The sequence below is a fragment of the Antennarius striatus genome, chromosome 19 (assembly GCF_040054535.1).
Source record: "Antennarius striatus isolate MH-2024 chromosome 19, ASM4005453v1, whole genome shotgun sequence".
NCBI lineage: Eukaryota > Metazoa > Chordata > Actinopteri > Lophiiformes > Antennariidae > Antennarius > Antennarius striatus.
Window position 1 is genome coordinate 210,001 of NC_090794.1, and position 27,500 is coordinate 237,500.

Here is a 27,500-nt window from a genome sequence, read left to right on the forward strand (position 1 = left end):
ATCATCATCACCATCATCATCACCACCATCATTACCATCATCATCATCATCATCATCACCATCACCATCATCATCACCACCATCATCACCATCATCATCATCATCATCCATCATCATCATCATCACTATCACCATCATCATCACCACCATCACCATCATCACCACCATCATTACCATCATCATCATCACCATCCCTACAGTTAACCTGAGGCTCATGTTTCTGGTGGTGGGGGTCCCATCACCACAACGGGACTCAAACTCAGAACCTCCTTGCTGTGCGGCGACAGCACTACCCACTGCACCACCACACCGCCCTTTATTGACAATCAATCAATAGTCAATAAATACTTTATTGATCCTGAGGTTGAAACAAATTATTATTTTTATAAAATACACTTTAAACAATAAAAATAAGAAATATATCAAAATAAAATCAGTATCGTTCATTCCCTTTATTATGAATAAAGTCTGATCTACTGAAGCTAGACTATAAAAGACTGTGTGTGTGTGTGTGTGTGTGTGTGTGTGTGTGTGTGTGTGTGTGTGTGTGTGTGTGTGTGTGTTTTCAAGGGGAATTAATGGGATAACTGTTGTCTTTGTGATCCTCGGCTTCCCGTGAATCTACAGTTGGACCACACACACACACACACACACACACACACACACACACACACACACACAGAGGGGACACACTGACTGGTTTCTGAGGGCCTCTTGTGGAGGTGTGACCTTTGACCTCTGAACAACTAAACTGGAAAATGGACCTGATGAGGTCACAAACAACAGAGCAGAAGAATCAGGTTCTAGTCCTGGTCCTGGTTCTAGTCGTCGTTCTGGTTCTGGTTCTGTTCTGGTCATCATTCTGGTTCTGGTCCTGCTTCTGGTCGTGGGTTGAGTCCTGGTTCTGGTCCTGGGTTGGGTTCTGGTTGTCTTCTGGTTCTGGTTTGGATCCTGGGTTGGGTTCCGGCTCTGGTCCTGGTCCAACCCACTTTGTGCGAGGCTCTCAGAACCAATGAGGTTTCAGCATGAACAATCAAACGTTGACGTGTTCCATCAGTTGGCCAATAGGAAGCAGTGACATTCAGACATCGAAGAAGCGTGTTTATTAATATTCATAACACTATTAATGTTTTATTATTATTATGTAGTTATTGTATTATTATTGGCCGTGGTATTACTGTATTCATTATTATTATTATGTTATTTTTGACATTATTATTTATTAGAATAATTATTATTATTATATTATTATATATGTTATAATTATTATTTATTATAATGATAAGTATGTTAGAGCGGTGCAGGACATGTATGAGGACTGTAAGACAGTGGTGAGGTGTGTGTAGGTGTGACAGAGGAGTTCAAGGTGGAGGTGGGACTGCATCAGGGATCAGCTCTGAGCCCCTTCTTGTTGCTATGGTGATGGACAGGCTGACAGACCAGGTTAGACAGGAATCTCCATGGACTATGATGTTTGCAGATGACATTGTGATCTGCAGTGAGAGCAGGGAACAGGTGGAGGAGAAGCTAGAGAGGTGGAGGTTTGTCCTGGAAAGGAGAGGAATGAAGGTTAGCCGCAGTAAGACAGAGTACATGTGTGTGAATGAGAGGGACCCAAGTGGAAGAGTGAGGTTACAGGGAGAAGAGATCAAGAAGGTGGAGGATCTGAAGTACTTAGGGTCAACAGTCCAGAGCAATGGAGAGTGTGGAAAAGAGGTGAAGAAGTGTGTCCAGGCAGGATGGAACGGGTGGAGGAAAGTGTCAGGTGTGATGTGTGATAGAAGAGTTTCAGCTAAAATGAAGGGAAAGGTGTACAAAACTGTGGTGAGACCAGAGATGTTGTTTGGTCTAGAGACAGTGTCCCTGAGGAAAAGACAGGAGACAGAGCTGGAGGTAGCAGAGATGAAGATGCTGAGGTTCTCTCTGGGAGTGACCAGGATGGATAGGATCAGGAATGAGTCCATCAGAGGGACAGCACATGTTAGAGGTTCTGGAGATAAAGTCAGAGAGGCCAGACTGAGATGGTTTGGACATGTCCAGAGGAGAGATAGTGAATATATTGGTAGAAGGATGCTGAGTTCTGAACTGCCAGGCAGGAGGCCTAGAGGAAGACCAAAGAGGAGGTTTATGGATGTAGTGAAGGAGGATATGAAGGTAGTTGGTGTGAGAGAAGAGGATGAGAAGACAGGGTTAGATGGAGGACACTGATTGGCTTTTCCCATCAGGGTCTCCACAGCCAAAGGAGAAGAAGAAGACTTGTTTTTATCTGCTGTCCACAGGGGGCGCTGTGATCAACGGGGAAACGGTTTGAACACGGACTCTGGGTGGAGGCCCTTGATTAGGCCCCCCCTCCCACCATGTCCCCCTTGGAAGGGCGTTCAGGGCAGGAGAACCAACAACCCTGAACCCGGTCCCGGTCCGCTTCCCGTCCAGCGACCGGAAATGGACCAGGACCGCCCCTGATTGGCTGCTGGCCTGTTTTCTGTCAGCTGATTCCGGATCATTAAAAAAAAGCTGATCGATATTTGTTGGATTTTCAATGTGATCAGAATCAGATTTTAAATAATAAAGTTTAAATTTGATGGATTTTGTTTTAGTTTTTCTTCAGGAATTTTCAGAAATTTTAAATCTGGATTTAATTTACAGAAAGAAACAAAACCGTTTAATTTATTCTGAATAATTAAACACGTAAATAAATAAATAAAAACGGTTTAATTTACGGTTCGGTTTTTACCGATCAGAATAAAACTAAACCAAAACAAAATCCACAAATCAATCAATACGTTCACACCAGATGTTTCAACAACGTTTCTGTTGAAATTGTATCAATAAAAATAATCGATTAAAGAGGATTCGATTCATTTAATAAAGAAATAAAAATGATCAAAAACAATCACAGCCGCTCCTCTGAGCCGATACAGGATCGATCAGAACCGATCGGAACCGATCAGGTCCATTGACGGACCTCCTCTCGGGTCACCTGTCCCGTGGCTCCGCCCCTCGCGCGCCCGTCCCGCCGGGTGGGGGCCGTCCGCTCGGGCACACGCCCGCGGACACCGGGACGATGTGCACGCGCTTCTCAGTCAGCGACATCCTGAGCCCGATGGACGAGTACCGGCGGCTCGGGGGGGGGGACGGCCCGCCGGGCGCCTACCGGCAGCCCGGTGCCCCGCCTCACCTGCACCCCCACCTGCCCCCCCCGCCCTCCTCCTCCTCCTACCCCCCGCAGCTCTCCGGCGGGTTCTGCAGCAGCCTGGACCCGTCCTACCCGGACCCGGTGCGCGGCGGGGGGGCCTGGTACGGGAGCCCGGAGCCCCGGTACCCGACAAGTAAGTCCGAACCGAACCGGACCGGAAGGAGTGTTGCCGAAACTTTCCGGTAAAAATTTGTCAGGCGGTGAGCCGGGACCGACCGGAGCCCCCGCGTCCCGGTCGGTCCCGGTTCAGACTGATCATTGATGTCTGCCGCCGGTGACCGTGACGCACCGGGGGGGAGGGCACTAATCCTCCGTTCCTCCGCCAACAGTCCCCCGGTTCGGCGGCGGTCCCGCCGGGATGAACTTCCCCGGGACGGGGGGTCCCCTCCCCGGGACGGACGCCGGTGCCCGGGCGGCGGCGCGCCGGAAGCGGCGGGTTCTGTTCACGCGGGCGCAGGTGTCGGAGCTGGAGCGGCGCTTCCGGCAGCAGCGGTACCTGACCCCCCCGGAGCGGGAGCGGCTGGCGGGCCGGACCCGCCTCACGCCGAACCAGGTCAAGATCTGGTTCCAGAACCACCGCTACAAGCTGCGGCGGCAGGCCCGGGACGGGGCGGGGCCGGGGGGGGCCTCCTCCGTGACTCCGGGCCCCCGGAGGCGCTGCGGGAGCGGCGGAGCCCCGCGGAGCCCCGCGGTGGGGGTCGCGGCCCCCCAGCGGCAGGTCCACCAGCTGTCGTCCACCGTGGAGATGGGGGAGCCGCCGCCAAGCCCCCCCGCGCCGCTCACCGCCTACACGAGCAACGGGATGGCCTCCGGTCTGCTGTACGGGAGGACCTGGTAGGACGGCACCGGGACCGGTACCGGCCCCCCCGGTCCGGATCCACGCCTCTCCGAGCCCCGTGAGTGAAGCTGCGGTTCCGGTCCGACCCGGTGACGGAGAGAAACGATTCCGGTTCGGCCGCATCAGAGACCCGGAGGGACGCGCCGCTCCACCGGAGAACGGGTGACACTGACAAACCGGTCAATCTGTGATTATCGATTATCAATAAAAGATTTTACCTTCAGATGAGAGCGTTTTCAGTGTTTTTAACGCGACGTGGAGCAACAATTATAATTATAAAAATACCAGTAATTATAATAATGAAAATAATACCATTATAATAATAATAATAATAATGAATTACAAAAAAAAACAGTAATTATAATATTGAAAATAATACCATTATAATAATAAAAATACCAATAATTATGATACCAATAATAATAATGAATTACAAAAAAAAAACCAACCCAGTAATTATAATATTGAAAATAATACCATTATAATAAAAATACCAATAATTATGATACCAATAATAATAATGAATTACAAAAAAAATAATACCAGTAATTATAATATTGAAAATAATACCATTATAATAATAAAAATACCAATAATTATGATACCAATAATAATAATGAATTACAAAAAAAATAATACCAGTAATTATAATATTGAAAATAATACCATTATAATAAAAATACCAGTAATTATAATGAAAATAATACCAATTATTATAATAAAAATAACACCATTAATAATAAAAAAACTACCAATAATTATACCAATAATAATAATGAATTACTAATAAAAAATAATGTTAATTAAAACAATAAGACCAAATAATAACAATTCATATTAATAAAAATGTTCATGCCTGTAGCAATAATAACGTCAAGTATAACAATAATAATTTAATACCTATAATATTAACAACAGGAGCAATTGTAATTTTATTGATCCCGAGTCGTTAATTAAATGTTTTTGCCATTACCAACACATAATATAATTATATGTTTAATGATACAAAAGGAAATGATACTTACATTTAAAAAAGTTTAATACTATAATAACGTTGATAGCAAAAGCGATAGTAATAATCATAATGTAATATTGATATGTAACAATAATGATCATAAAAATGTTAAAATGTTAGTAAATATAATATCGATATTAACAAGAACAATGATAGTACTTATTACATATATATTTATTTCATTATTGATACCATTCTCACTAATAAAAATGATAATATTCTCATTATTTCAATATTATTGATATTACAATGCTTTACTATTAATAATACTTTCATTTTTATTTTATTATTATTCATAATAACATTCTCATTATATTTTATTAATAATATTCTCATTCTTTTATTAATAATAATTTCATTGATTACTTTTACTATTAATATCATTCTTATTTCCTTGTTAATATTTATATTCTCAGTCTTCTATTTATATTCTAAATCTTTTATAATTAATATTTTCACTTTTTATTGGTAATTTTCTCATTTTCCTTTTGTTAATGTTAATATTACCATTCTGTTAATATTCTCATTCTTTTATTAATATTCTCATTCATTATATTCTCTTATTATTAATATTCTCATAATTTTAATGACATTCATCATTTTATTGTCATTCTCTTAATAGGGTTAACATTCTCACTCTTTATTATTGATAACATTCTCATTCTTTCATTAATGATATTTTCTTTTATCATTAATGATAATATACTCATTTTATTAAGTGATAATATCCTCATTCTTTTTATTATTATTAATAAAGATAATCTCATTTTTATTAATGATAGCAAATACTATTCTCATTATTTTATTTTTCAGAATGATAATATTCTAATTCTTTTATTAATATTAATATTCTCCTTTTATTAATAGTGGGAATATTGTCATTCTTTAGTGATATTCTTTTATTAATAATAGTGATAATATTCTCATTCTTTTATTATTATTAATAATGATAATGTCTCTCATTCTTTGTCTCATTCCTCCACTGCCGTGTGCAGGAATGAGTCCCATAACGTCCTACTTTGGGACCATGGAATCTTACTGGTCTAACATGTCAAACACAGACCGCCTCTTTGGGTCAGACCAACGTTTATTTGGGGACAGATTCCTGCCTGCGGGGGTCAGGCATCCTCTAAAATCCACACCGAACAACATGGGGGGTAATTAATGAATAAAAGAACAGAATGGGGCAATAAAAGGAGCAGGTGAGCATTTAGTTCCAGTGGTACCTCCTGGACGGGGGGGGAAGGGGGTACCCTCGGCCAGAGCTGAAGCCCTGAGGACACAGAGAGACATGAGACAAGGGGGGCCAGACCGTTAAGGCGAAGCCGGGTCACGCCCCAGGGGCCACTGGTCCGAGTCCCATAATCCATCAGTAAAGAAATATTGTATTGAATTAACCCCCCCCCCCCCCCCCCCCCGAGTCCGAACACCCCCCAGAGGCCCTTACCTGATGCTGGTCCCTGTTGTCACGGCGACGATCGCCCCTGAAGTCATCTCCGTGGCTACGGTAGCGCTGCTGGTAGTCGCCCGACCCCGCCCTGCCCCGCCCGTGGCTCAGGTTCTGCTGGTACGCCGATGACTGAGCCTGCAGGGCGCGGTCCCAGCCGTGGCCCCCGGTCCCACCCCCGTACGTCTGCTGCCTGGAGACACAACACACGGGGGCCTGAGGGACACTTCAACACGCTCAAACGACCCACAGGCAGCGAACACAACACCACCCCAACAACAAACAACCAGACTAAAGACGACCAGACTAAAGACAACCAGACTAAAGACAACCAGACTAAAGACAACCAGACTAAAGACAACCAGACTAAAGACAACCAGACTAAAGACTACCAGACTAAAGACAACCAGACTAAAGACTACCAGACTAAAGACAACCAGACTAACGACAACCAGACTAAAGACAACCAGACTAAAGACAACCAGACTAAAGACAACCAGACTAACGACAACCAGACTAACGACAACCAGACTAACGACAACCAGACTAAAGACAACCAGACTAAAGACAACCAGACTAAAGACTACCAGACTAAAGACAACCAGACTAAAGACAACCAGACTAAAGACAACCAGACTAAAGACAACCAGACTAAAGACAACCAGACTAAAGACAACCAGACTAAAGACAACCAGACTAAAGACAACCAGACTAAAGACTACCAGACTAAAGACTACCAGACTAACGACAACCAGACTAAAGACAACCAGACTAAAGACAACCAGACTAAAGACAACCAGACTAACGACAACCAGACTAAAGACAACCAGACTAAAGACAACCAGACTAAAGACAACCAGACTAACGACAACCAGACTAACGACAACCAGACTAAAGACAACCAGACTAACGACAACCAGACTAAAGACAACCAGACTAAAGACAACCAGACTAAAGACTACCAGACTAACGACAACCAGACTAAAGACAACCAGACTAAAGACAACCAGACTAAAGACAACCAGACTAACGACAACCAGACTAAAGACAACCAGACTAAAGACAACCAGACTAAAGACAACCAGACTAAAGACAACCAGACTAAAGACTACCAGATTAACAGACTACCAGACTAAAGACTACCAGACTAAAGACAACCAGACTAAAGACAACCAGACTAACGACAACCAGACTAAAGACAACCAGACTAAAGACAACCAGACTGACAGATGACCAGACTAAAGACAACCAGACTAACAGACGACCAGACTAACAGATGACCAGACTAAAGACTACCAGACTAAAGACAACCATACTAAAGACTACCAGACTAAAGACGACCAGACTAACAGACAACCAGACTAACAGACAACCAGACTAAAGACGACCAGACTAAAGACAACCAGACTAAAGACGACCAGACTAAAGACAACCAGATTAAAGACTACCATACTAAAGACTACCAGACTAAAGACTACCAGACTAACAGACTACCAGACTAAAGACAACCAGACTAAAGACGACCAGACTAACAGACAACCACACTAAAGACAACCAGACTAAAGACGACCAGACTAACAGACAACCAGACTAAAGACAACCAGACTAAAGACAACCACACTAAAGACGACCAGACTAACAGACAACCAGACTAAAGACAACCAGACTAACAGACTACCAGACTAAAGACAACCAGACTAAAGACAACCAGACTAACAGACAACCACACTAAAGACAACCAGACTAAAGACGACCAGACTAACAGACAACCAGACTAAAGACAACCAGACTAAAGACGACCAGACTAAAGACAACCACACTAAAGACGACCAGACTAACAGACAACCAGACTAAAGACAACCAGACTAAAGACAACCAGACTAAAGACGACCAGACTAACAGACAACCAGACTAAAGACAACCAGACTAAAGAAAACGGTTCCACCCCTCATTACCGAACCATGTCATACACCGGCCCACCGGCCCATAATGCCCCTCTCCTGCATGTGACAACTCTGGTCCCCTCTAGTTCCTGAAGCGGTTCTGGTGTTCTAGAACGTGGGGGGCCTGGGATGCACTGTGGTTGCACTGTGGGACACTTTGTGGGGGTCCTTAATCAGTTCACAGCTCGGTTCATCCACGTGTTACTGATCACACTTCATCTACACCCAATGCTCTTTCTTCTCTTCTCCTCCCATGTCCCTATGCTTCCTTCCTTTATTCTAGGCTATTCTGTTTCCTGTTGTCATAATTATGTAACAGCATGTATATAATGTTACTTATACTTTCTGTCATGTGTGTATTTATTGTATTTATTGTATCTCTTGCAAGCAAATGTCACCTGAATTTCCCTTGGGATCATTAAAGTATCTATCTATCTATCTATCTATCTATCTATCTATCTATCTAACAGCCGGGGGGGGGGCTGATGTGTTCCAGTCCCCTGAGCAGGTCCTCTGAACCTGTTTGTTCCTGGCATCAGCTCAGCTCCTATTGGTCCTACAGCAGAGCAGAGATCTGATTGGTTCTATCAGTTCCCCTGGACCCTCTGCCCCCCACTAGCTGTCACTCAGCTGCTAGCATATTAGCATTGTTAGCTAGCATTTCATCTAGATAAGTGTTTTACAGGTAATGATGAGTCAGCATTTCATGGAACCTCAGATGGAACACCCCCCCACCCCCCGAGGCTGTCACACCCAGGACCAGGACCAGGACCAGAACAGGTTGTGGTCAGCTGGTGACAGAACCCCCCCACCTGGAGCAGGAGCAGACGACCCACCTGGGGAAGAGGGGCTGGTGGAAGGCGGCTCCCCCCGTGGCGCGGGTCTGCCTGGGATCTGAGGACGACAAGAGACAGGGTGACCAGGAAGATCAGGACCCCCCAACCAGCTATGGTTCTGTTAAACACGCTGTGGGCCGGGGTCTGCGAGGGGGGTGTTGTACTCTCAAAGACCCTCAGAAACAAGACGCCAATCCTCCTCCCAGACTCCCTGTTGCCATGACAACGACCAGCTGCCAGTCGCAGACCTGTTTGTGTTTGAGGGCTGAGTGGCTGGGGGGGGACCCAGTCAGGGGGGTGCCGGTGGAAACCCAGGACTGGAGCGGCGCTCAGGTCCATGTGGAGCGTCCCACCAGGACCGGGTCCCCCACTGGGGGGCTGCAGGAGAACGGGGTGGGGTCCTTCACCCCCGTCCTCTCACCTCCCCCGGTGGACCACCCAGTCGGTCTTTGTCCCCCCCTGAAAGGACGGAATGCTGAGTGGACACGTGGACCTGAAGGAGGACGACAGACTACAAAGAACCAAACCTCTCACAGGCCACGCCCACCAAACGGGCCACGCCCACCAGAACCGGAGGGAACTGAACCCTGCAGTGATTGGTCCAGAGGCGTGGTCACAGGCTCAGCCCCCCAGGTGTCATCACGCTCACAAGAGAAGCCAGAGGCGACCTCTGACCTCTGGTTCTGGCTCTCAACCAGACCCCCGTCCCCCGAGTCAGCAGAAAGCTGACCGTCTGACACGCTGAGGGAGGGGGGCAGGGGAGGTGGGGGGCAGACAAAGACAGCACTAATTGGAAAGTTTAAGAGGAAGGAGGAGGAGCAAAGGCCGGGGGGGAGGGACGCATCGGGGAACCGAAACTTCATTTGCATCAAGTACCGACCCCCCCACCAGATCAGGTTCTTCATCAACTTGCAAATCAGCACAGCAAAGTTAGATTGGGGGGGGGCGTGATTGGACGGAGGGAGGACATTGTATCTCCGCCCAAAGGGAGGCGTCGTCCGCAGCACCAAAAACCATCAACAGTCAACACGTATGTAAACGTGTGAACACGTACTGTATGTAAACACGTATGTAAGTCTATAAACACGTATGTAAGTGTATGAACACGTATGTAAACGTATAAACAGGTATGTAAGCGTATAAACACATATTTAAGTGTATGAACACATATGTAAACGTATAAACACGTATGTAAATTAACACGTATAAAAACAAATGTAAACATATGAACATGTATCTAAACGTATGAACATGCGTGTAAACATATGAACACGTATGTACACATATGAACACCTATGTAAATGTATGAACACGTGTAAAAACAAATGTACACAAGACACACCATGCATGTTCATATCATCGTCATCATCATCAGTGTAACCAGACTCCAGGTGGTGGTGGCGGGTGAACCCAGCTGACCCCTCAGGTTCAGAACCGGTTCCGGTAACGGACCGGACAGCGTGACGGCGGTTTGTGTCTTACACTGGTAGGGCTGCTGGGGGGCGCTGTGCCGGGGGCTGTAGGGCCCCTGCTGGTAGCCTCCTGGTGGGGGGGTGGCGCTGTAGAGCCCTCTGCCCCCCTGGTTTCTGCTCAGGCTGTGGCTGGAAGAAAGAGGGTGGGGTCAGTGGGATCTGGACCAACAACCACTGGGTCATTACCCCGTGTCTCTGCCTGGCGGGGGGGAAGCGTCCTGACATCATCGGGGTCACAGGTTCACTGTGACGCCTGAAGGGGGGGTTTGTCTGTGTGTCTCTCCATCCGCAGCAGCTGCTCGTCCAATCACGTGGCCTGAACACCAGACGCCCCCCCCCATCTGCGTCTGATTAAAGCCTGACACGCGCCGGCCAGATGTTCCATTATTCCCTCCCGTAATGGTAATCAGCGTGCGGCGGCGGGTCGTGATCACAATCAACACCGCCGCCAGTGGGCGTGTTCACAACGTTAGCTGCCGCGTGATCAGCGTTCCACATGACACGCGTGATCAACGCCTCGCACGACACACGTCAAAACAAACCCCGAGTGTGAGGCACAGATGGTCGACAGCAGCGACGAAGAACAACCTCGTCTACATCACTGCGCCGCTGTCCTCTGATTGGACGGAACACGCCACCTGCTGCTACTTGATGCTAACTACCGCCTGTGGACTGAAGGCTCCTGAACTCAGACGGCTAACAGCTAGCCGCTAAGGAAGGGGATACCTGAGGGCCCGGAAGCCAGACTGGTCCAGGTGAGCCTGCTGCCTGTTGGGGTTGAACCCCAGACGGGGACGCCAGGGTTCCCTGGACCCCCGGTCCCAGTCCTCCGGCTTCAGAACCTTACTGGGGATCCTGCAGAGCAGACAGGAAACGGGACCAAACGTTAGTGCCTGATAGAACCAGGAGGTGGTCCTGGTACCGGCCCACCATGAACCCGACACCAGCCCACATGAACCAGGTACCGGCCCACCATGAACCCGATACCAGCCCACATACACCAGGTACCGGTCCACCATGAACCCGATACCAGCCCACATGAACCAGGTACCGGTCCACCATGAACCCGGTCCCGGCTGTCTGAACACAGGAGACTCACTTAGCTCCCTGAAGCAGGACGGCCTTGAAAACGAAGTCGTCGGCGTAGCGAGGGTCCCTGAACTTCACCCTGGAACCAGAACAGAACCAGAACGGAACCAGTGAGACCAGAATGTGTTTACATCCACAGGGTTAGCATAAAGCGTTCACGCGTGTTTATATCTGTACACACGTTTATACTTATATAAAGCATGTTAACATAAACAAAGTGAAGGTGTAAACGAGTTTACATAAACAAAGTGCATGTTTTCTGATCCACTTCCTGTTGTTCTGAGGGGGTGGGCAGGGTCATAGGCCAGCTAACAAAGGTCAACCGAGGTCAATCACATGCTAATCAACAACAGCGCCACCCTCTGGCCGTCCTCACCCGATGGACTGGTTCTGGGACACGTCTCTCAGCACCGGGATGGGGGAGGCCACCGTCCTGGGGGGCAGAGTGGTCAGGGCAAGTCTGGACCAACATGAACGGTGAGAACAGGCGGCGTTCTTACGTATCCGGTAGAATGGGGTCGCCATCCAGACTCAGGGTGCCCTGGATACCGTGACACAGCTCCGCAGGGATCTCTGTGCCCTGAGGAGACAGCAGGAAGTACAGCAGGAAGTATAACAGGAAGTACAGCAGGAAGTATAACAAGAAGTTCAGCAGGAAGTATAACAGGAAGTACAGCAGGAAGGAATGAGCAGCACTCATCTTCACAGGATGTCAGAACCGCCTTACCTCCAGCGCCTCGGAGCGATACAGCTCCTGGATGAAGTCGAACAGGGGGTGGGACCTCCCCAGGAACATCAGGTCGCTGCCCAGGCTGTTCCGCTTTACTGCAACGACACCACAGCGGGTCAGAACCTCCCCCGGACCCACCGGCAGACCGGAACCAGACCAAAACCAGAGACCGGGTCCGTCTCCTGTTCTTCTAGTTCTCAACCCAAATCTGAACGGTCCCGTTAGCCGGTCCTGTTAGTCGGTGGCCCTGCTCACCCTCGTCGGGCGTGAGGTCCAGGTAGACGTCGGCCAGCGCCGCCTTCAGCCGCCGCTCGTCCACGAAGGGCAACAAGGCCACGCCTATGAGACAGAACGCAGGAGTGACTTCCCTCCGCCGGCCAATCAGCTGGAATCAGCCTCTCCTTTCAGCCAATGAGCAGTCAGTCCGCAGCGTGCAGCGCTGACGCTCCTGGCTGAAGCCCTGCCCCCTGAGGGCGCTTACCCACCCTGCCAAGCATATTTTTTGCCGTTGAGGTCGATGGCGAAGTCGTCGGGGTAGAAGTCGATGATGGAGGAGTCCTGGGGTCACAGCGAGACGACACATTTACAGACGGCCAGCTGACCGCTTGCCCCGCCCCCTGCAGGACACCACGCTTACCGGGCTGCTCATGAGGTTCCTCCAGCTCTCAGGCAGGAAGTTACCGCTAGCCGCAGGAAACACGCCCATCAGCTGCTCCAGAGGCTTGAACTGGAAACACAAGGGGATTGGTTCAGCAGGGGACCGCCCACAGAGGACCGCCCACTGGAGCCCAGAGGACCGCCCATAGTCTCTTCTTAGAGACAGCGCTGTCCTGCCACGCCGCCTAACCCCTAACCTGACGGGAGCGTCATGTGTTGAGGTGTTACCATGGAGACAGACGGGCGTGACCATGGAGACACAGGCGTTACCATGGAGACAGGCGTCACCATGGAGACAGGCTCACCGGGTTGGTCTCTTTCTCGAACTCGCTGAACATCTCCTTGATGTCCTTGAAGTCGGAGGCGAACGGGGCGTAGTGGAACGGGAAGTACCACTTCCAGGAGGCGCAGCCCTGCAGGGAGCACCACCAATCAGAGGAGAGCGGCTGGCTGTGGGCGGGGAGTGGGCCCGACCCCACCCCTACCTGGTAGTAGTAGCGCAGCACCCAGCACAGCCCCTCCACGTAGGACTGGACCACCTTCCTCCTGAAGGCCTCGTCGCTCACGTCCACGTCGAACTTGGTTTTATAGTAGCGCTGCTTCCAACCCTCCTCCCACAGCCTGCAGGACGGCCAATCAGAACAGAACGCCCCAATCAGAACAGAACGCCCCAATCAGAACAGAACGCCCCAATCAGAACAGAACGCCCCAATCAGAACAGAACGCCCCAATCAGAACAGAACGCCCCAATCAGAACAGAACGCTCCAATCAGAACAGAACGCCCCAATCAGAACAGAACGCCCCAATCAGAACAGAACGCTCCAATCAGAACAGAACGCCCCAATCAGAACAGAACGCTCCAATCAGAACAGAACGCCCCAATCAGAACAGAACGCCCAATCACAACAGAACGTTCCAATCACAACAGAACGCCCCAATCACAACAGAACGTTCCAATCACAACAGAACGTTCCAATCAGAACAGAACGCTCCAATCAGAACAGAACGCTCCAATCAGAACACACCGATCAGAACGCTCCAATCAGAGCGTCTGAGGATCATCTGCCCCACAGAACAGCTCCAGGCCCCTCCCCCCTCACCTGACGTTGTCCTCGGGTTCTGGTTCGCTGTCGCTGTCCTCGGCTTTCCTCTTCGGGGCACGGCGGTCGGGGGCGTGGCTCGGACCCGCAGACACCTGGACAGAACCGGACCAGGAGTCAACAGGAAGGAGGGGGGTGACATGCCAGAGGACATGCCCCCAACCCCCTGTAAACAGAGGCGACCTTTGACCCCTCAGGACTCACACTGCCTCCATTCCTCATGGCCGCCTTCAGGGACTGGGCGGCGTCCTGCAGCGACCACAACACAATGGGTCATGCTCGTCGTCTGGCCCCGCCCCCAGCTGCGGGTCACAAGCCCCTCCTACCTTGTTGTGCTGCATCCTCATGTCGTAAGCCTGCTGCCTCGCATTCTGGACCGCCTCCGGCCGGTCCCGCCTCCCAAGCGCCTGGGGGGCAAACTGGCCCGTGGTCAGGTAGGCGGGGCCTCGCTGCTGCTCCATCTGTGACATAACAGAGAGGAGACAGAGGGTGGAGCCACGTCCCACAATGAGGACGTGCTAACAGACGCTATCAGTTCTGGTGATCCGGTTCTGACTCCGCCCCCCGGAGGAGGACCAACCCACCTTCATCCTCTTCTTCTTCTCCTTCATCCTCCTCTTGAAGCTCTCCTGTGGACCAATCAGAGACAGCCGTCACTTCACAGAACCAGACACCTGTGCCAGTCTGAGGGCGGGGCGGGACCGGGGGCTCGGGTCCGTCTCTGGCCCAGGGGCCCGGTCCCAGCCCCTGGAACAACGGTCTCACGTCATCCTCTTTGCGCTTCTTGAAGATGTTGTCCTCGGCCACGCCCACCGCCTGCATGATCAGCTCCACCCTCTCCAGGTTGACGTAGCCGTTGTGTGTCAGGTAGCCCTACGCACACACACACACACACCGGTCAGACAGTTCACCCCCCCACAGGAGGTGTGTGTGGGACACTCACTCCGGTTCTGTGCACCACGTCTTTGTAGATGTTGACCAGACGATCGATGGCCCCCTCCCTGGAAGAGACAACCCAGTTAAGCCCGTCCACACCTGCCCCCCCACCCCTGTCCCCCCAATGCTCACCTGATCTCCAGAGAGGGCAGGTGGGGCAGGAAGTCGTTCCCCACAAAGAAGCACATGAACACCCAGTCGTCCACGCTGCGCTCAAAGTCGAAGGGGAAGGGCAGGCTGGCCATGGTCAGCTCCCGGGACAGGTACTGGACCAGAACCACAACCAGAACCACAACCAGGTCAGGCACTGCAGGGCCACGCCCATAGGGCCATGCCCACACGCACCAACACAGAACCGCCCCTTACCTCCCGCAGGACACACAGCCGGATGAAGATGAACTCCTGCTCACCAACGGGCGTCGAGTCGGCAAACTGGTCGTGCTGGGAGAGAAACCAGAACCAGAACCGGACCAGTCAGAGACATTAAGGTCCGGTTGTGTTCTACTGGCGTCACACATCATTTGATTGATCATGTGACCCGGCCGGGCGGCTCACCTCCCCCTGCGGCTCCCGTGGCGTCCCCTGACAGTCCTTAATGTCGTGGCCCATCTGCCCACACAGGGCACAGGGGCGGGGCTTGTTGGGCTTGAACTCCTCCCTGATGATGGTGAAGTTTGGCTCGTGGGTCGCCAGACCCAACATGATGAGGTCAGCTGGGGGGCACGGGGAGGGGGGGTCAACCGCAACAACAACAACCAGATAACAAAACAACAACAATAACACAATAACAACAACAATGACAACAACAACAACACAACACCAAAAACACTATAACAATAACCAGACAACTAAACAACAACAATAACACAATAAGAACACAACAACAACGACAAGAAAAACAACACAACAACAGTAACACAACAACAACAAAACAACAATGACAACAACAACAAAACAATAACACAACAACAACGACAACAATAACAACACAACAAAAACACAATAACAACACAACAACAACACAATAACACCACAACAAAAACACATTAACAACAATAACACAATAGCAACACAACAACAAAAACACAATAACAACCATAACACAATAGCAACACAATAACAACACAACAACAACACAACAACTACACAACAACAACACAAAAATAACAATAACAACACAATAACAACAACACAGCAGCAGCTCACCGTCGGCTCCACACAGGCAGTGGTGTGTGTTCGGGTCGTGGTTGGGTTGGGCTGTGGAGACGATCACAGAGGTCTGAGGGCATCGCCATGACAGCACTGGAGAACTACCCCCCACCCCCATCCGCCCCACCCCCAGGGGGAGCACCAGGCCAGGCCTCTCACCTCTCTGTCTCCGGATGAAGTCCATGATCTTGTGCTCACCCTCCCCAGGAACGCTGGCGTCCGACAGGAACACCTGGGACGAGGGGGGTTGTGAGCATTCAACAGGGGGGGGACCCCCCCAACCCATTTCTACCCCCCAGTCTGGACCAAACTCACCGTGAGGTTACTCCAGCCGGGGTTGTTGCTCAGCCGGTCGGCCACGTAGAAACGCAGACACTGGGCCAGGTTGTCCATGAACTCTGTCCCCTACACACACACACACACACACACACACACACACACACACACACACACACACACACACACACACGTTAACACCAGGTCTAGAACACAACACCCCCCAGACCCTAAGGGGGCGGGACTCACCGGGGTGATGCAGTTACTGTCGAAGCGCTCCTTGATCTCCTCCGGGGGGACATGACCGCCTGTAGGGGGCAGCATCACACATGAAGTGACCACAATCAACGACAGGTAACCATGGTGACGCCAGGACCATGCTGGGATTGGTTCCCCTGCAGGGACTGGGAGCCACACCCACCTCTCTGGAGGATCTCCTCCCTCACGCGGTGCTTCTCCTCCACTAGCTCCGCCCCCTCTTTGGAGGCCCTGAAGCGCCGGGAGCGCTGCTGGTTCATCTTTGCCCGCGGCGCCTAGCAACCAACCAATCGCTGCGGTCACGCCCCCAAAGCCACACCCACCCGACCCTATCCCCGCCCAGGGACTCACCACCCCGTCGATCGCCATGTACAGAACCCGGCGGGGGCGCACGATGTTCAGGAGGCGGTCGATGTACTCGAAGATCAGCACCATCATCTCATCCTCGTTCTTAGGAGCAGGTCTGGAGAACACACACACATAGACACACACACAAACACAGACACACACACACAAAGACACACACACACAGACACACACACAGACACAGACACACACACACAAAGACACACACAGACACACACACACAAAGACACACAAAGGCACAAAGACACACACAAACACACAGACACACACACACACAGACACACACACAAAGACACACACACAGACACACACACACACACACAAAGACCCACACACACACACACACAAAGACACACACACACACACACACATACAAAGACACACACACACACACAAAGACAAAGACAAGACACACACACACACACACAAAGACACACACACACACAAGGACACACACAAAGACACACACAAAGACACACACACACACACACACACACAAAGACACACACACACACAGAAACACACAGACACACACACACAAAGACACACACACACACACACACACACAGAAACACACACAAGGCCTTTTAACCTTTTTTGACCTTTTAACATTCTTTTTCTGTTTTCTCCTCCATATATCTGTATAAGTCTGTGTGTGTGTGTGTGTGTGTGTGTGTGTGTGTGTGTGTCTGTGTGTCTGTGTGTCTTTGTGTGTGTGTGTGTGTGTGTGTGTGTGTGTGTGTGTGTGTGTGTCTTTGTGTGTGTGTCTGTGTGTCTTTGTGTGTGTGTCTGTGTGTGTGTGTGTCTGTGTGTGTGTGTGTGTCTGTGTGTGTGTGTGTGTGTGTGTGTCTATGGGCGTGTGTGTCTGTGTGTGTGTGTGTGTGTGTGTGTGTGTGTGTACCTGTCCTCGGGGTGTGTGTGTGTGTACCTGTCCTCAGGGTGTGTGTGTGTGTGTGTGTGTGTGTGTGTACCTGTCCTCAGGTTGTGTGTGTGTGTGTGCGTCTGTGTGTGTGTGTGTGTGTCTACCTTTTCTCGGTGTGTGTGTGTGTGTACCTGTCCTCAGGGTGTGTGTGTGTGTGTGTGTACCTGTCCTCAGGGTGTGTGTGTGTGTGTGTGTACCTGTCCTCAGGGTGTGTACAGGGGTGTATGATGCCGTTCATGTCCAGGTACAGGTTGTCAAACTCCACCTCGTTGGGGTTCGGTCTGCTGGTGTCAACGGGGGCCCTCACCCCGTTACACTCCTTCCCCTGTGGAGCAGACCCCATCAGCACTTCGGTGATACCCCAGAGCCCCCCACTAATACCTCACACCCCCCATCAGCACCACAGTGATACCCCAGAGCCCCCCACTAATACCCCAGACCCCCATCAGCACCACGGTAATACCCCATATCCCCGTCAGCTTGCGTGTAGGGGGGGGGTTCCTGCAGGTCGGTCAGATGCCCTTTAACCGCAGTAGCCAATCATCTCTCCTGCACAGATCACCATGGTAACGGATGCTGCTGTGGAAAGGGGCGTGTCCCTGAGCCTTAAACCGGACACGTGAACCGGCCCTTCTTCCGGTCCAGCCCGCAGCGGGTCGTGTGTTCCGGTACCGTGAGGGGGGTGCGGGGGGCTCCGACCGGCTCCTACCCGTGACGACCGGGTGAACACGCGGGTGACACGTGACTGACTTTAGCGCCAACAATCGAACTGACTTGTTTACAAACAGGAAAAAAAAACGATAACTTCCCGTTAAAACTGGAAAACGCAGAAACCCGCCGGGAATCGGTGTGAACGAGAACACCCGGTAACACGGTACCGGAAAGACCCGGTAAACACCGAGCGTTAAACCCTCGCGCCACCGGGGCCCTGCTAGCTAGCATGCTAAGCTCACCTTCTCCTCCACGCAGTGCGCGATGATGGACGGGTACTTCCGGCTCAGCCACCGGAAAAACGCCGGGACTCCCATCTGAATGCTGCTCAGGACCCGTTAAAACCGGACTTCACACCGTTAAAATCTCCGTTAAAACGCGAGCAGGCGACGGTCTCAGCGCTCACGGTACATGCTCAACCGCCCGCGACCGCTTCCGGCACATAAAGACCACTTCCGGTGCGGCCAGCGCCTCGAAGGGCGCAGCGACACCAGCGGCTGAGACAGGTACTGCAGGTGGATAGACCGGAAACTGAACGGTGTCCCTGAGTTAGAGAGAGACACACACACACACACACACACACACACACACTCTCTCGCTCTGCCTGTATGGACAAACTTTGTCCAGATGCATTATGGGTATTTTCTAAACTTTCCTCCACTCCGCCCCCTGTGATGGCTTGTGGGCGGCGTCCTGCTGTGACTTTCAAATGCTTGAGGTCATTAGTGCCACATGAAAGCTGGGGGACCAGTGGCCGCGTCTCCCTGGGGGGCCAGAGGATGGCATCCGTCGCCACGGCGTCTCTTGTTCCCAAACAAACATGATGTTTCACAGCGACACACAATTGATCAGGTTAGCGCCGTTTGATGGGGGGGTGAGCACAGCTCATTACCCACATGAAACAACCAGCGGGACGGGAGGGGGCAAGCTGCTAACGAGACACAGACGAGGAGGAGGGGCAGGGGGAGGAGGAGGAGCTCATCAGAACATTAGTCTCACCCTAAAGGCCGGCCCCTCCCCCTGACCCCCCACCACAGGACAACAGAGGCTCCTGTTCTAACTGATCAGAGCTAATCCCCTGGAGGGGGGGCCCAGAGTCCTGTCCCAAAAAGCTGGATTAACCTAGTCAGGCTTCCTCTTCCTTATCTGGCTTCACTTACCCAGACATCCACCCTCCAGATTTTCGGTACCATAAAGCCGGCTATCAACTCACTAATTCAATCCAGACTTGTCCACTCTAGATCTGTGCGCGCTCACATAAAAAGGGCGGAGTTTGCTGCATGCAACCAATCGCAAACATGCAACAAACCGGCCCGAGCCACATATTTCACAACGGAGGAGCAAACAATAATAATTAATAAATACGATCAATACAAATCAATAATCCAGGCAAAAAGCAACACAGCTGCAGCTGCCAAACGGAGCAAGGATCTCTGGGAAAACATGGCCGACTGCGTCAATGAGGAAGTTAGTGCCATTATAATATTACTGCCCCACTATGACTGCACTTGTGTATCTGACTACAGTAACATGTGTGTGTTCATACATGTGTGTGTGAACCACATGTTTGGTTATGACATGTGATCGTAGCCCCGTGACCTTATGAACAGCTCTACGTACTGTGTTCTTCACAGGTTTTCAGCATCGCCAACACAATACATTAAAGTACCTATCAATCAATCAATCAATCAATCAATCAATCAATCAATCAATCAATCAATCAATCAATCAATCAATCAATCAATCCATGATTTACTGAAACAAATCACTGATCAATGACATTTTATCTCTGTCTTGCTTGTAACCCGTCCAACGAGGGATTTCAGGACATCATAATAATTACCAACATCACTCAGAAATATATGAACTGTCTCAAAGACCCTCAGGTCAATGCACACTGTGGGGGGCTGTCAGCGCGTGGTTGGGGTGCGTTCCATTCCTGATGTGAGGCTCCAGCAGCTGACAGATGTAATGTAACCCCTCCCCCCAAAACCTCTACCTTTCTACAGTCATTGTTCAGCCAATCCCACCGGATTACAGCCATCCCTAAATATTCTCTCTGCCTGAGCGCTCTGCACACAAGCTGTGACCCGAGATCCACCGGGTTCTCAGGGAACGGACGGCCCGTTTTCAGGAGAACCGATTGGTCAGTAGGTGGGGCTGTTATACCTGCTGAGCTCTGATTGGTCAGTAGGTGGGGCTAATAATAATAATAATAATAATAATAATAATAATAATAATAATAATAGTAATAATAGTAGTAATAATAGTAATAATAATAATAATCTCTCTGTGGTTCTGCGGGTCCGGTGGATCTCACCGTTCCGTCTGCGGCTCGTAACGACCCGTCGCGTCCACGGAACACCGGCGGAGGCGTGAGGAACTGAGCATGCGCAGTGCAGACTCCAGCGGCTGTGGTTGATGCAGGATTTGTGGTGTTTCACCGCCACCTGCTGGCCACTGGAGGAATCGCACGTGAACCAGAATCGGCCACGTCCCCTGACAGGTATCAATGGCCCGATCGATCAGAGGCTCCTGAGACCGAAGTCACATGTTCTGGTCAGAGTAGACGGGTTCTAACGGGGAGATCCGGTTCCTGTTCTAACGGGTGGGGTCCGTGAGAGAGACCAACACACACACACACACACACACACACACACACACACACACACACACACACACACACACACACACACACACACACACACACACACACAGACTGAAACCAGAACTGGGGTCTGGTTCTGGGTTGAGTCTGGGTTTGGGTTTAGTCCGCTGGATCTGGATTCTGTCAAACCGGATTAAACACGTGATCCATGTTAAACTTCAGTTCGTCATGGATGTGAACTAAAGTCATACATGAAGCTTTGAGATGTGACGCAGCGTCAGAACCTCATTAGCATACAGTTGGATACCCCCCACACCCCTCACACCCCAACCTTTATCTACGAGCCCTCTGATTGGTCACGCTGCTGCAGAGACACAAGGCCGCGTTCACCACGGGTCACCAGTTCAGACATGAAGACGCTTTTGTCGTCTCCATGACAACACATGTGCAAATGAATCCTTTAAATTGACATCCCATAAATCAACAATAAGTTTCACTGAATTCAACCTAGTGCAGACTAGTTCAGATTAGTTGAGTCAGACTAGTTTAAACACCTGAAGAAAACCTGCTATAGTTTAGGTTTCTCCAACACATACAAATCAGGATCAGGCTCAGGCTCAGGAGCAGGAGCAGGAGCAGGATCAGGATCAGGATCAGGAGCAGGAGCAGGAGCAGGAGCAGGAGCAGGAGCAGGAGCAGGAGCAGGAGCAGGAGCAGGAGCAGGAGCAGGATCAGGAGCAGGAGCAGGAGCAGGAGCAGGAGCAGGAGCAGGAGCAGGAGCAGGATCAGGATCAGGATCAGGAGCAGGAGAGGAGCAGGAGCAGGATCAGGATCAGGAGCAGGATCAGGAGCAGGAGCAGGATCAGGAGCAGGAGCAGGAGCAGGAGCAGGATCAGGAGCAGGAGCAGGAGCAGGATCAGGAGCAGGATCAGGAGCAGGAGCAGGAGCAGGAGCAGGAGCAGGATCAGGATCAGGATCAGGATCAGGATCAGGATCAGGATCAGGAGCAGGAGAGGAGCAGGATCAGGATCAGGAGCAGGAGCAGGAGCAGGAGCAGGAGCAGGAGCAGGAGCAGGATCAGGATCAGGAGCAGGAGCAGGAGCAGGAGCAGGAGCAGGATCAGGAGCAGGATCAGGAGCAGGAGCAGGAGCAGGATCAGGAGCAGGATCAGGAGCAGGAGCAGGAGCAGGAGCAGGAGCAGGAGCAGGAGCAGGAGCAGGAGCAGGAGCAGGATCAGGATCAGGATCAGGAGCAGGAGAGGAGCAGGAGCAGGATCAGGATCAGGATCAGGAGCAGGATCAGGAGCAGGAGCAGGAGCAGGATCAGGATCAGGATCAGGAGCAGGATCAGGATCAGGAGCAGGAGCAGGAGCAGGATCAGGATCAGGATCAGGATCAGGATCAGGATCAGGATCAGGATCAGGATCAGGATCAGGAGCAGGAGAGGAGCAGGATCAGGATCAGGATCAGGAGCAGGAGCAGGAGCAGGAGCAGGAGCAGGAGCAGGAGCAGGAGCAGGATCAGGATCAGGATCAGGATCAGGATCAGGAGAGGAGCAGGAGCAGGATCAGGATCAGGATCAGGATCAGGATCAGGATCAGGAGCAGGATCAGGAGCAGGAGCAGGATCAGGAGCAGGAGCAGGAGCAGGATCAGGATCAGGATCAGGATCAGGATCAGGATCAGGATCAGGAGCAGGAGAGGAGCAGGAGCAGGATCAGGATCAGGATCAGGATCAGGAGCAGGATCAGGATCAGGAGCAGGAGCAGGATCAGGAGCAGGAGCAGGAGCAGGAGCAGGAGCAGGATCAGGAGCAGGAGCAGGAGCAGGAGCAGGAGCAGGAGCAGGAGCAGGATCAGGAGCAGGAGCAGGAGCAGGAGCAGGAGCAGGATCAGGAGCAGGAGCAGGAGCAGGAGCAGGAGCAGGAGCAGGAGCAGGATCAGGATCAGGAGCAGGAGCAGGAGCAGGAGCAGGAGCAGGAGCAGGAGCAGGAGCAGGAGCAGGAGCAGGAGCAGGAGCAGGAGCAGGAGCAGGATCAGGATCAGGAGCAGGAGCAGGAGCAGGAGCAGGAGCAGGAGCAGGAGCAGGAGCAGGAGCAGGAGCAGGAGCAGGAGTGACTGAACACCTTTAGTCGTCTCCAGATGTTTAATGAAGGACAAACTGAAGGAACAACAGGAACATTTTCAGCAGCAGCAACAACGTCTATGAGGTCATCTGTGATGTCATCTGTGATGTCATCTGTGATGTCATCTGTGATGTCACAGCTGTCCCGGGGTTGCAAACATGGGCAGCAGGTTCCGGTTGTAGGACAGGTATTTGACAGCGCCGCTCCTCAGTGCCGCCCGAGTCTCTTCCTCTTGACCTCGGTCTTGATGGAGGTCGGCTGAGGCCCCACCCCTCACCTGCATGGAGGCACAGGTGAGGCACAGGTTAGAACACCGGTGAGGCACAGGTGAGGTCACATGCATGTCATCAGCCAGACCGGGGAGGGCATACCTGTGAGGTGATCTGCTGAAGCTCCTCCTCCAGGTCGCAGAACCTGTCCAGGTAAACAGGCAGGAAGCAGTCCTGGCTGAAGAAGCTGGAACACACAGAACTGGTTGACTGGTTGACTGGTTAACTGTGTGACTGGTTAACCAGTCTGACTGGATGACCCACCTGTGCAGGTCGTGGACCCCGCCCTGGCGGTAGAGGTCCCACAGCCGGCCCAGCAGCCGCTGGTGTTTCCCGTAGAGACGCATATAGTTGGACAGGGGGAGGGGCTTCAGGGACACACAGGTGAGCTGCTCCACCCTCTGGTAGTCATCCACCTGCAGCCGGAAGTAGTCCCCTGTCTCCACCCCCCCAGTGACCAGCACCCTGTCACCTGACTGACACCAGGACAGGTGACTGTCTCACCACGTGAACCTGGACTGTTTCACTGTGTAAACCTGTCGGGTCCGTTGACCAATGAGAGCTCACCTCGTCCACCTGAGGGCTCCGATTGGCTGACGGGCTGCTCACATGCAGGTAGTTGAGCCCCCCCGGCAGCTTCCCACCTGAGGCGCGAAACATGGAGGTGTGATCATACGTGTCCTGCAACACATACATACATGATGTAGCCCCCCCAGGAGGTGAACCCTCCTGTCTGACCTTTGACCTTGGCCTGTGAGTACAGGGGGAGGAGGCGGTCCTCTCTGGACGGGGACTCGTCCGCCGGCCCCTGCGTGGGGTCCAGGAGCCTCAGCATCATGGCCGCCAGCAGCTGCCCCCCCTCCTTTGAGCTGACGGTGGCTGACAGCTGGTCGCTGTGGTAACGGCGGGAGAACTCGGCGAGGGGTGGGGCGGCCCGGATGGAGGCGTCGCTGGTGCGGAAGGAGGCGTCGACCACAAGGCGGCGGTCGAACGCCAGGAAGCAGCGGCTGATGCTCTGGAAGGCGTCGGGGTCGACCCCCCGGCTGGACAGGTTCAGGAGCACCTGGGGGGGGCACGGGGTCAGACTGGACCGGACCGGGCCCCACATCCCAGACCGACTCACCCCACACGGCAGCCGCATTAGCTCTGGGCTGGACCCCCCCGGGCCGGACCCCGCCCCAGACCAGAACCACAGGGCAGTGAGGGGGTCGGGGTCGTCCTCGCCGTCGTTCATCTGAGCCAGCAGGCAGTTCTGGTGGACCCGGACCCCCGCCGCCTCCAGCGCCGCCCACACCCCCGTCTCCACGGCAACATCGCTGAAGTGGGTTACGCCAGGCTGGGGGGGCGTCAGGACCAGATGGATCCGACCCCCGTGGAACCCGAGACCCAGCAGAGCCCCCACACTGGTGAAGACGTCCAGACCAGAACCGTAGACCACCAGTCCTGAAGGGGGGGGGGTGTTACTGTGTGTGTGTGTGTGTGTGTGTGTGTGTGTGTGTGTGTGTGTCTGTGTGTGTGTCTGTCTGTGTGTGTCTGTGTGTGTGTGTGTGTGTGTGTGTGTGTGTGTGTGTGTGTCTGTGTGTGTGTCTGTCTGTGTGTGTCTGTGTGTGTGTGTGTGTGTGTATGTCTATGTGTGTGTGTGTCTGTGTGTGTGTGTGTGTCTGTGTGTGTGTGTGTGTATGTCTATGTGTGTGTGTGTCTGTGTGTGTGTGTGTGTCTGTGTGTGTGTGTGTGTCTGTGTGTGTGTGTGTGTGTGTGTGTGTGTGTCTGTGTGTGTGTGTGTGTGTCTGTGTGTGTGTGTGTGTGTGTGTGTGTGTGTGTGTGTGTGTGTGTGTGTGTGTGTATGTGTGTGTGTGTCTGTGTGTGTGTGTGTCTGTGTGTGTGTATGTGTGTGTGTCTGTGTGTGTGTGTGTGTGTGTGTGAGTGTTACCCTCTAGCTCTTGGACCCGGTGCCTCAGCCAGCTGTGGGCGGAGCTACAGTCCTGGGGGTGATTGAGGGTGAACATGTTGGATGGGGGGTTCCTGGGGGTGTTCTGTCTGCAGGACCCGGGCTGGTCTGGATCCACACCGGTGGGACGGGGAACCTGATCACCGATCGACCCGATCGATTGATCATCATTACGCAATACACACTTACACACCTCTGTCAGTCAACAGAACCATCAGGACCCCCCCCCCACACACACACACACACACATACACAGGCACACACACACACACACACACACCTGGTACTGCAGGCCGGTGCAGAGGATCAGGTGATCGTAGGCCACCCGCCCCCCCCCAGACACTCGTACGTGTTTGGACTTCCTGTCGATGGCCACCATCTTCCCCGTTACCACGGTGATACGGAGGAGCAGCGGGAGGCGGAGCAAGTCCCTGCTGCTGTAAGCATGGCTGCAGGGGGAGGAGGAGCTAATGTTAGCTCGGCTGGCTAGTGTTAGCACTACCGGCTAGCGGGGATCAGGGGTCACTGCGGCTAATGGGGGTCACCTATGACATCATCACTCGTCTGCTCACCTGGTGGACAGAAACTCCGCCTCCTCGGGGTTGCTGTTGCCAGGGAAACCTTGCATGGAGACGAGGGTCAGGTTGTTGAAGCTCAGGTGGGGGCTGTGGAGGAACACAGGGGGGTGAGCGCCAACGGGGGGGAGCAGCCCTCATCTTCATCATCATCATCTTCATTGGATCAGCCGCTACCAGACGGCCTCAGACCCTTCATCTGTGACCCCAGTGATGTGGGGGGTGTGTGAGGGGGGGCTAAGCTGAATGCCAGTCAGACAGCTGTGTGCCCCACCTGGCCATCCCCCGCCCTGCCAACCCCCCCCCCCCATTGCAGGGCAGCAGCATCGGCAGCGCCTCTAGGTCTCTGCTGGGGGGTCTGATTCAGACGCATCCCAACCCCCCCCACTGGCACTTCACTGATTGGACCCTGGGAGGAAACCGGGACCGCCCACTTCCTGTGGGACGCCCCCGTCAGGTCGTTCTCCACAGAGGGGGGGCGTTGCCTTCCCCCTCTGTGGGCCGCGACCCAACAACCAATCAGGACCCAGTTTGATCCGCGCACACACGCACACACACACGCACACACAAACACACACACACACTCACACACACACAGACACACACACACACTCACACACACACAGACACAGACACACACACACACAGACAAACACACACACACAGACACAGACACAGACACACACACACACACACACACACACACACACACACACACACACACACACATACACACTCACACACACACAGACACAGACACACACACACACAGACAAACACACACACACAGACACAGACACAGACACACACACACACACACACACACACACACACACACACACATACACACTCACACACACACACACACACACACACACACACACACACACACACACACACACACACACTCACACACACACAGACACAGACACACACACACACAGACAAACACACACACAGACACAGACACACACA

At 52.0% G+C, this 27,500-nt stretch overlaps 3 protein-coding genes across 4 annotated transcripts in view; 1 reads left to right on the forward strand and 2 right to left on the reverse strand.

The window, feature by feature from the left end:
• The first annotated feature begins 2,917 nt into the window (after nt 1-2,917).
• nkx2.4b (NK2 homeobox 4b) lies at nt 2,918-4,267 on the forward strand. Its single transcript, XM_068343075.1, has 2 exons — nt 2,918-3,329; nt 3,526-4,267. Exons 1-2 carry the CDS (start codon nt 3,065-3,067, stop codon nt 4,032-4,034), a joined length of 774 nt encoding a protein of 257 aa, XP_068199176.1. The 5' UTR covers nt 2,918-3,064; the 3' UTR covers nt 4,035-4,267.
• Nucleotides 4,268-6,093: 1,826 nt separating this feature from the next.
• On the reverse strand, nt 6,094-19,453 carry xrn2 (5'-3' exoribonuclease 2). Of its 2 annotated transcripts, XM_068342949.1 has the most exons (31): nt 19,245-19,453; nt 18,489-18,616; nt 17,355-17,466; nt 17,167-17,278; nt 16,995-17,053; nt 16,785-16,874; nt 16,629-16,701; nt 16,467-16,517; nt 15,816-15,973; nt 15,627-15,701; nt 15,393-15,526; nt 15,268-15,325; nt 15,090-15,197; nt 14,909-14,953; nt 14,651-14,785; nt 14,529-14,573; nt 14,325-14,419; nt 13,709-13,844; nt 13,529-13,636; nt 13,204-13,293; nt 13,052-13,124; nt 12,822-12,905; nt 12,564-12,661; nt 12,337-12,416; nt 12,213-12,269; nt 11,847-11,915; nt 11,474-11,602; nt 10,758-10,876; nt 9,276-9,333; nt 6,497-6,689; nt 6,094-6,322 (listed from the first exon to the last, which is right to left on the reverse strand). In XM_068342949.1, exons 1-31 carry the CDS (start codon nt 19,317-19,319, stop codon nt 6,260-6,262), a joined length of 2,910 nt encoding a protein of 969 aa, XP_068199050.1. In that variant the 5' UTR covers nt 19,320-19,453; the 3' UTR covers nt 6,094-6,259. The 2 variants fall into 2 exon arrangements, with proteins under 2 accessions (XP_068199050.1, XP_068199051.1); XM_068342950.1 differs by lacking the exon at nt 14,529-14,573.
• Nucleotides 19,454-23,803: 4,350 nt separating this feature from the next.
• cfap61 (cilia and flagella associated protein 61) overlaps nt 23,804-27,500 on the reverse strand; it is a 12,310-nt gene continuing 8,613 nt past the window's right edge. The window contains exons 17-25 of the mRNA XM_068343259.1: nt 26,523-26,615; nt 26,231-26,399; nt 25,933-26,134; nt 25,126-25,445; nt 24,741-25,065; nt 24,570-24,646; nt 24,267-24,478; nt 24,105-24,189; nt 23,804-24,010 (exon numbers count right to left, since the gene is read on the reverse strand). Coding sequence (XP_068199360.1) covers nt 23,867-24,010; nt 24,105-24,189; nt 24,267-24,478; nt 24,570-24,646; nt 24,741-25,065; nt 25,126-25,445; nt 25,933-26,134; nt 26,231-26,399; nt 26,523-26,615 — 1,627 coding nt within the window. The 3' untranslated portion in view covers nt 23,804-23,866. The remainder of the gene's footprint in view (nt 24,011-24,104; nt 24,190-24,266; nt 24,479-24,569; nt 24,647-24,740; nt 25,066-25,125; nt 25,446-25,932; nt 26,135-26,230; nt 26,400-26,522; nt 26,616-27,500) is intronic.

What these genes read in the sequence shown, in the direction of transcription:
- nkx2.4b (XM_068343075.1), top strand. Translation starts at nt 3,065, where the DNA reads ATGTGCACGCGCTTCTCAGTCAGCGACATCCTGAGCCCGATGGACGAG. An exon ending in GGAGCCCCGGTACCCGACAA is followed by an intron (nt 3,330 to 3,525) that starts GTAAGTCCGAAC and finishes CTCCGCCAACAG; the next exon opens with TCCCCCGGTTCGGCGGCGGT.
- xrn2 (XM_068342949.1), bottom strand. Translation starts at nt 19,319, where the DNA reads ATGGGAGTCCCGGCGTTTTTCCGGTGGCTGAGCCGGAAGTACCCGTCC. An exon ending in CTGCCCTCTCTGGAGATCAG is followed by an intron (nt 15,326 to 15,392) that starts GTGAGCATTGGG and finishes TGTCTCTTCCAG; the next exon opens with GGAGGGGGCCATCGATCGTC. An exon ending in TCCCAGAACCAGTCCATCGG is followed by an intron (nt 11,916 to 12,212) that starts GTGAGGACGGCC and finishes TTCTGGTTCCAG; the next exon opens with GGTGAAGTTCAGGGACCCTC.